The 9,429-nt window shown below is 43.3% G+C and overlaps 1 protein-coding gene across 1 annotated transcript in view; it reads left to right on the forward strand.

The window, feature by feature from the left end:
• Positions 1-7,806, forward strand: part of cntn4 (contactin 4) — a gene marked incomplete at its 3' end in the record, with an annotated part of 143,989 nt that extends 136,183 nt beyond the window's left edge. The window contains exons 14-23 of the mRNA XM_079186634.1: positions 725-845; positions 1,324-1,482; positions 2,312-2,461; positions 3,307-3,377; positions 5,069-5,303; positions 5,570-5,685; positions 6,631-6,817; positions 6,908-7,020; positions 7,123-7,291; positions 7,715-7,806. Coding sequence (XP_079042760.1) covers positions 725-845; positions 1,324-1,482; positions 2,312-2,461; positions 3,307-3,377; positions 5,069-5,303; positions 5,570-5,685; positions 6,631-6,817; positions 6,908-7,020; positions 7,123-7,291; positions 7,715-7,806 — 1,413 coding nt within the window. The remainder of the gene's footprint in view (positions 1-724; positions 846-1,323; positions 1,483-2,311; positions 2,462-3,306; positions 3,378-5,068; positions 5,304-5,569; positions 5,686-6,630; positions 6,818-6,907; positions 7,021-7,122; positions 7,292-7,714) is intronic.
• Between the last annotated feature and the right edge of the window lie 1,623 nt (positions 7,807-9,429).

A 9,429-nucleotide genomic window follows, 5' to 3' on the forward strand; every position in this document is an offset into this window, starting at 1 on the left:
AAGGCTCAAAAGATTCAAAAACTGCAGGCATAGAGAAAAAAAGGAAATCCAGCACTGAGTTGTCTTTCCTGTTTCTTCTATGATTTAGTTGCTTCTTATACCATAATTTACAGTCTCACTAATGCATTGCTTCACATCTGCACTTACTTTGATTAAGCTACCAGACACACTCCAAAGAATTCTTACTGCCATTGTGCCACAGCCTTCTGCGTGTCCAATTTATTACACAACCTGCTTTGCTCTGATGAAATGATAATGAAGGAGTGTGGGATTGCAATTAGAGATGGAATAAAAGGCTCCCTTAAAGAACTAACTGTCAGACCAGCCATTAGGCTGCTCCTTAACTGAAACTGCTGCAGCAAAATCAAGCTATTTGAGCAAGTACATTTCTGTAATTATAGTGGTAAAAGAGAGGCATGGAGTGTGCTCAATATAGAGAGGTATTTCTGTGGCCTTTTTTAGGATATGGAAGGGAAGGCTGCATGGGGAATTATGGATTTATTTTTCAAGATACACATACATGAGAATAAGCTTTCCGTTCAGCTGGTTTTGTTCCCATGTGGCCGGGAAAGTCGGTATTGTTCTTGAATTACAATAGCTGGAGGCTTACCGTGTTGCTTATGGAACTCTTTGTGCGTGTGCGTGTGTGTGTGTGTGTGTGTGTGTGTGTGTGTGTGTGTGTGGGTGGGTGGGTGTGTGTGATTGTGCATGTGCTGAATGACAGCAGCATTCGGCAGGAGACATTATGATTCGAAACATCCAGCTGAGGCATGCAGGGAAGTACACGTGCGCCGTGCAAACGAAGGTGGACAGCATTTCCATCGCTGCCGACTTGGTTGTCAGAGGTGAGCCACGACGTTCCTTTAACTACCTTTCGCTTTCACTGAGAATGAACATGCTTCAATTTGGAAATGACCACTGACCAGATTACCAGTGTTTCAAAACAGTTAAATAATGTATCATTGCTGAAGAAGGAAGGGAGCTTGTTAGTCATTAGTGTTTATTGTGACTAGTTGTGCCTCGCCGATGCAGAAATAAAAGGATAGAATGAAAAGGGAGGCACACAGAAATTTCTCTCTCCGAGTCTTAAAGGAAATTTACTGTCTAATTATACCAAATAGCTCCCAAAGGTTTCACTGACTTCGCTGCAGTAGCTGCAGGTGCTAAAACCACCGCCACTCTCTCCACCATCTTCCCATCTCCTCCTGATTTACATCCCCCCCCCCCCCCCCCCCCCCCCTCCTCCTCCTCCTCTTCCTCCTTCCTCCGTCTGTCTCTCTTATCTTTCTACCCTCTTTGCTGCCTGGCTATGCCATCTATCAGGTCCCCCGGGGCCCCCCACCAGCATCCATGTAGAAGAAATCACTGATACCACAGCCTCTCCGTCCTGGAGGCCTGGTCCCGATAATCACAGTCCAATTACGGCATACACCATCCAGGCCAGGACACCATTTTCCCTCGGGTGGCAGGCTGTCACCACAGGTAAGCTCTCTCCAACCAGCCGTGGCCTCCTCCAATCACATGGAGGGGGTCCGCTCTTCATTCTGCCTCGCCTGTGAGGATATTGGAGATGTAATTTTTACCCCGGCCCCAAATGGTACGCTATTGTAGCATGACCATTGACCGCCATTTTATCGGACTCCTGGGAATCCTGAAACGTGGATCTCATCCCGATGATGGAGCTTGTTGCCCGTGACTGCAATTTGATAGTGTGGTTAAGTGATAGCGCCGGCGTAATTTTCCCCCCACATCCTCTTAAATGGAGCTCAGCAGTCACGCATGATTGGTATAATGTGCATTCATCACGTACTGTGTACCTTGTATTATTGATATTTTTGGAAAATTAAGGGCACTTTGAAGGCCTCATTGATTTCCCACACCGGGATCATATGTTTGAAACATAACTACATTATGACCTTGCAGGTAGACAGAGCTCCTCTGTCAACAGAAGAAAATGACTTTTTGTCATTTCCAGTGCAACACAAGACCACACACACAGTGCCATATTACACGTCTTACCAGAGAAATATCCCCTGATTAGAACGTTAATAGTCAGTGTATTTCCTCATATGAGATCTTTTTGTGTTGTTGTTGTCATGTTTTTTGGAGTTAGTGTGTGCACTATGTGTCCTTGTGAGGGATTACGACTGTCCTATGTACCTGTGGTGGACTCCTACCATGTGTGTCAGCCTGGAGGTCATTCTGCTGCTGATGCTAAGCTGACACACACAAACAGTGAAAACACACACACACACACACACACACACAAAGTTGTTTGAGACTGAAGGGGGCACTGTGTGTTTTGTACCAGTTCCCGAGGTGGTGGGGGGCCACCGGCTGACAGCTACAGTAATAGACCTGAGCCCTTGGGTGGAGTATGAGTTTCGGGTCCTGGCAAGCAACACCATCGGGACCGGCGAGCCCAGCAAGCCATCCAAACAAGCAAGGACAAAGGGGACCTGTATGTACCACATGATCACAGAGAACACTTCCCCTTAATACTGTTTGTTCTTCCCCTCCAAAGCAAAGTCGAGTCATACCTTTACTTTCTTAAAGGAATAGTTCAACAATTTCTTGCTAAGAGTCAGATGATAACATCAATACTACCCTCATGTGTGTCTTATATATGAAGATACAGCTGAGGTGCTTAGCTTAGCTTAGCTTAGCATAAAGACTGGAAAAAGCTAGCCTGACCAACCCTATCAATAGAACCTATAATAAACTCAAAAGCTACATTTGTGGTTTTTTATTTGTTCAAACACTGAAGTGTAAATCCCCCCCCCCCCCCCCCCCCATTTGGTAACTCATGACAGCGCAACATGCTATTTAGCTGAGGTTTACAGCCTCTTAGCTGTAGCTTAATGTGTGTATAAGTGGTATCAATCTTTTCATCTAACTCTTGGCCAGCATATCACTATTATATTAAACGTTGTGGTCAGTTCTGTGCTGGAATTCTATTCAAATTGGAAAGTTAGATTAAAAACGACAGATCTCTACACCTCTCTAAAAAGTGGCAATCAACAATATACCCTGAGAGAGCTGAATTCACCAAGGTTACATCCTTTGTGTGCCCCTTTTTGGTACCTTTTGGTATAGAAAAAAACCATCACAGGCTACAAATTTGAGTCAGCTGTGAGAATCCTGCTGCTATCTCACTGGATTTGTAGATGTTGAAGTTCAACCACGGTAGAAAGTTACCTCTCTCTGCCGTTTGGGAGTAGCGACATGGAAAATGATTACATGTGCCTTCTCGTCGCGTCGTGTGAAGTCAACAGGGCTAAGCTTATCTGTCTTCTTCCTCTCCAGCTCCGAAGGTCACACCAGCTAATGTGAGTGGAGGCGGTGGCAGTCGCTCCGAATTAGTCATCACATGGGAGGTAAGCGAGCCCGCTCTGGACCCCCTCACCCGTGGAGGAGGGAGCCAGACGTCATTATTCTCTGTGGATCTGGGCCTGTGTTTCATTAATAACAGCTGAACGGCCTAATGTATGGCATTTCATTTTTAAGAACAGAGAGGCAATAACTGCTGCTGTCACCCTAGGGGAGAGACAAATGCTTTTGAGGTTTCAATAAGATAATTAAACTCAATGGTTCCTTCCAAGTCCCAACTTTTTTTCAAATTGTTTTTTTTTTCCTTTCTGTCTTTCTTTCTTTCTTTCTCTTTCTTTTTTGCAAAGCCCCGTGCATATCAGTCCAGCTCCAAAAGCTTATATTTATTCCGGCTGCTCAAAATCATCAGCCCCCGCAGTGAAACGTTTTACAGAATCAGTGTTGATGTTTCAATATGCAAGAGTTCAATTGAAGTCTAACTTCTGCTTAACAAAGCCGCAATTCTGCCTCAGCTCTGAAATTTCCTGAGGCATTTTCCTTTGGAAATAAAAAGCATTTTTAATTGTGACTTGTGCTTATACAAGTTTAATGCGTTACCTGTAGTGAGGCTGAACATTTCACTTTTATTCTGAGGATGGCAAAAGTGTGAAGAGCCCTTGTGTCATTTATGTGAAATGGGTTTAACATTAGATAATGAGAAATCTTCTGTGCAGTGTTCAGATCTTGTGTCGGTGGCACTAAAGGGAAAGTATAGTTAGTTGCACATGTGACAAAACACAAGACACTCATAGAATAGTAAAAAAACAAACATTATTACAACACAAATGAAAATAGAAAAAAAAAAAAAATATTTAATACTTAAGAGCCACAATATACAAATGTGGATTAGTGGATTTTGTTGCATGTATTGAAATCGAATGAACATCCATTGCGCTGCTGGGTGTTCGATCTGATTACCGTAAGTAGCACATCTCTTAATAAAGTGGAATATGTGAGGTATGAGTAAAAAACTAAAAGTTGATTAAAACAAACTATTAATTATTTTACACAAAACTATTTGATTTTCACATACTAAAGAAAACTGAATTAAATATGACTTTTAAAATTAAATTTTTCATTCACTAAAACAGTCATAATGTGATAACCTAATAATAATAATAATAATCTATTTTAATTAATAAGAAAATGTATGATCCACCGCATGGAAAGCTCCAAAAAGAACACTCAATATATAAAAATGAAGGGCTCACCAAAGAAGCCATATCCATACTGATACTGGCCCAGCGTCATCTAACCGGGCTGAAACAGAAAGAAGAAATGAAGTGCTTATTTATGTGAGCGTGTATCTCTTAGTGGACGAGAGTGAAGTGGGAGGGTTAATCCACCAGAATGAAGTCTGCAGCTATAAATGTATGAGCCATGTTATCAGTCTGGACAACAGCTGAGTTTATGGTATCATGCTGAGTGCACTGTACTGTGTAATGGATGTGTCCAGTAATAGTTTTTGTGTGCACAGCATGTTATATTTGAGCCAAAGCATTGCCTCAAAAATGTGAAAGCCATGTCTTTAATCTTGGTTTTAATCTTTAGTTTCTTTTAAATGTATTGCGCTTGAATTGATGTGATGAATTGAGAGTTTTAAATAATGTTTTTATTCACACAATTGCATTCAAATTAAGCCTTCTTCTTTTTTCTTTTTTTAAAGAGCTTAAATTGTGTTTTGTCTTTCCCCCTGCAGCCGGTTCCCGAGGAGCTGCAGAATGGACCGGGTTTCGGCTACGTGGTGGCTTTTCGACCCCACGGTGCCACGGGATGGATGCAGGCCGCCGTGCCGTCCGCTGAAGCATCCAAATACGTCTTTAAAAACGAGAGCATCCAACCCTTCTCGCCCTTCCACGTGAAGGTCGGGGTTTACAACAACGAGGGGGAGGGGCCGTTTGGACCTGTCACCACTATCTACTCCGCTGAGGAAGGTGCGTGTAATTTTTTTACAACATGCGATGGAGTGGCTTTACTCGCTCTGCCACGTTTAATGATTGAACACATGCCTGGATCCATCCAGGATCTAAACAGTGGCAGCAGTGATCTAGCAGCCAGCATCCTTCTATCAGCACTTGCAGACGTCGTCCTCAAACTTCCCGTCCCTCTGTTGTTTGAATGAAAGAAATAGCTTTGAAACTGCTTTGAGGGGGTCATCAAAGCTCGGTGTTACTTCTAAGTCTTTATGTATTAACTCCAGAGCCTGGCCGAGCTCCCACCAGGGTCCGTGCCAAGAGCCTCTCTGCATCCGAGATTGAAGTTTCGTGGAAAGCTTTGCCCTGGAATGCCAGCAAAAAAAGAGTCCTGGGCTATGAGGTGAGCTACAATGAAATACCTTGTGTGTGTGTGTGTGTGTGTGTGTGTGTGTGTGTGTGTGTGTGTGTGTGTGTGTGTGTGTGTGTGTGTGTGTGTGTGTGTGTGTGTGTGTGTGTGTGTGTGTGTGTGTGCTTCCATTGGATGCAAATGTGCAACATGGCAACTTATGCTGTTAAGTCTTGTTCTTTTTTATTATTGATGAGTGTTTCAGGCTCATGCACCTCGGGCACATGAGATAATAGCTTGCTGCATGCATAATGGTCCAGCCTAGTCCCATGCCTGTGGGTTTAGTTGTGTTTCTCTTGTTGTTTACCTAAGTACTGTAACCACCCTGATTAGCGTACTGATGCAATACTCCAAGGGATAGAGCGTTTAGCTTCTAATCCACACAACAAAGCAGTTGCAGACACTGGCTTTGCGCTCAGTTAGTTCTTGTCATTTTAATTCCGCTCATTATTGAAATCCAAGATGTGAACAAAGGCGCTGTTTTCGTCCCCGGATTGAATAAAGTGCCAGCATTTTAAATTGTTGACCACTCAAAGTCAACAGAGGAGCAGGGCCTGAGTAAACCATTACTGTGAGGAAAGACAAATTATATTTGTGCTGTCAGGCGAGCCAGCTATTTCAGCCCTGACAAGCGGAGCGGGTTGACAAAGAAAATCTGTTCTCTGGTGGAAGTTGATGGCAGGGGATTTTTGAGGATTCTTTTCACTCTTTGTTTTCCTTTTTCTATGCATTTTTGACCTCACTCTTTACCACATAACTTTAGACCATGACACATGTCTGATGAGCACACAGCAGACCAATTCACTTCTTTCATCCAGTTGAGTTCACATCGCCCAGTTGCCAGTTTGCACTTCATTGGCAGGGTGTAACAGAAAGCTTTTAAGGTGTCTGTCTTGTGTTCCGCGTTCACGTCCGCGGTTCTGCCCTGTTGCTTTTCAGCTGAGGTACTGGAGTAGAAGTGAAAGGGAAGACACGGCCAGTGTGCAAAAGACTGTTGGAAATAAAACATCGACCATTATCCGCGGGATGAAAGGCAGCACCGCGTATTACATCTCGGTGAGGGCGTATAACACCGCTGGTACGGGGCCTCCCAGCACCGCGGTCAACGTTACCACCAAGAAACCACGTAAGTATCGGATCTAATTATAACTGCCGGTCACTCTCTGACACCGTTCACATTTTCATTGAGGTGAATAATGTGTTTTTCTGCTCTCAGCGCCCAGTCAGCCACCAGTTAAAGTGATGTGGAACACATCAAACTCCAAGATTATATTGAACTGGGAGCAGGTCAAGGCCCTTGAGAACGAGTCCGAGGTCACCGGTTACAAAGTAAGCACTCGGTCGCTCGGGTTTATCAGAAAATTGTGTTTGCGGCTATTTGCTGCTTCCGCGCACTGACTCTTGACTTCACTCGCACCGTTCGATCCTCAGGTGCTGTACAAGAAGAATCGACACAGCCGACCCAACGTCATGGAGACCAACACGACCTCTGTGGAGCTCGCCCTGCCCACTGATGAGGATTATATCATCCAGATAAAGCCATTTGGAGAGGGAGGAGAAGGCAGCAGTAGCAGGCAGTTCACCATCCCAAGGATACCAGGTCAGTGGAGAGATAGTCGACGCCTCCCTCGTGGCCGAGCTGAGTAATCCACTCCCCTGCTTGCTGTCTTGCCTGAACAGATTAGCTCTCATCATCTACAAAAGGAACAGAGAGAGTGGGGGAAACAATGCGCTACATGAGACATTTTTGTAATTACGGCATCTACGTGACACCACAATGCAAGCGTCGCGTGAAAAAGTTGGGCAATTTATTTAGAATACTTTCAATGTCTCATTTCGCTGCTCAAGTAATAATAACTCTCACGCATTGTTTGGAAATGAATGCTTTCAGCTGATGCAGGCTAGAGAGATGGCCGATTAACGAAGTGAAATGCCTCAAAGTCTGTGTTTTTTATCCCCCCCCCCCCCCCCCCCCCCCACTGCGAACACACTAACAGCCTCGTTCTTTCTCATACCATTTCAGGCCCCAACGCAGTCGGCTCAGCATCCAAGGTCTCCACTCTATCAGCCCTCAGTACAATAGCGCTGTCTTTCACAGCACGGACATCTTTATGACAAACAGCTCTCAGCAGACGTTGCATCTGATGTGGAGACAGCTCTACGGCGGAACACAAACACAGCCCACTCTGGTGTAACTAGATCCATTCATCTAGATTTTAGGGGCAAAAGGAAGAATTAAAAAAAAAAAATGTAATTAAAAAAAAAATACGCCATTGAGATGATAGGGAAGGAGTCCCCTTCAGCAACCAGGCTAAGTAAAGGAGATTGAGCGATGTCGTGACTATGTTGTTACCAAAGCAGCTTTCATAAGAAAAAAAAATGAAGAGAAAAATGTCTTATATGCATCTTTTTGTATGACATGTTGAGCTTTTATAGATCTTTTTTTCTTTTTCTTTTTCCTTAATCAATTGGAAGTCCGTCTGGGCTAACTGGTGCGAGAACAATTAAGTGCATGGCAAATAACATCCAATGTTCCAGCCTGGAGGTTAAGAATGTGATTTGACAGTGCACCGTTTATCTTCTAAAAATAAGGAAATACTTGTGACTTTGGTTCTAACAGACCAGAGTAGTTTCTTTTCTTCAAGTGAATGAACTATGTTACTGTGTTGCATCTCTGCATTTCTGTTTCTGCAATATGTCACAAATGTTTCATTCGAAGGACTACGTCGACATGGGTCTTTGTCGTTATTGGTCATCTTACCAAGTACTGTGGGTGAGCAGAGGATTGGCCTTAAATATCTTGACAGCACATGCTAATGCTTTACCACACTAGTAAAGTGTTAGCATTAGCAAACTGGATGAAGTCAGCCATCTTTAGTTTTTTCAAAATAGATTTCACTAATCAAGTGGACTAAGATTTATTTATTTGTCATATATATGTCATGAATCGTTAGAAAATGTAGAATTATAAAAAAAACAATATTAACTTTGGGTTACCCTCCTACATCAGATAATGCTAACTGTCACTAATTACGTATAATATAGGCAGGGATAGTCCTGATGCAACACCCACATACAATATGTACATTGAGTTATGAGTCTTTGTAATCATTCCTTTTGTCAAAAATGACAAGTACCAGTACCGAAACTAGTACAGATACAAATAGTACTTCATTTTATACATTTTTTTCCTACTTTATTCGCTACCCATCATGTGAATTGAAGCATTATCTTGTGTAAAATTTGCCGTCACCACTGCATTTATTTGGATCAGTCGCCACAGGCGTGTGGTATAGCCGTATAGCCGCACCTTCTGAAGTTTTAGTAGCATCTCGGCAGCACAGCCTGTATGAGTTGTAGCTGCTGCGGTAGTGGTCCAATCACACAGGCATAAAGCAAAACCACACAAATAGTCTGGTGTTTTTTTTTTTCTAGCTCTGGGTACAAAAAGGATTGAAATGCAGGTTTAACTGAAGAAGATTCAATACTACTAGGCACTGGGTTATTTCGGTTGATACCTTAAAGATATGGAGTACCGAGCCCTGCTACTGTTCACACAGGCCCTTTGCAGTACGACTACACTGAGAACGATGGGGGCTAGCAAGAGGCTGTAGCCGTCTTAGTCAGCTAAATCCAAAGTAGCTCTCATCCAAAGCCCACTTATTGTGTTCTTCCAAAGGTTTCCTCGCTGAGGCGCAGCAGAGGAATGCATTAAGTCTGTTGCTAGGATAATACACT

Source organism: Pholis gunnellus (genome assembly GCF_910591455.1).
Source record: "Pholis gunnellus genome assembly, chromosome: 3".
In the NCBI taxonomy this organism is placed as follows: Eukaryota; Metazoa; Chordata; class Actinopteri; order Perciformes; family Pholidae; genus Pholis; species Pholis gunnellus.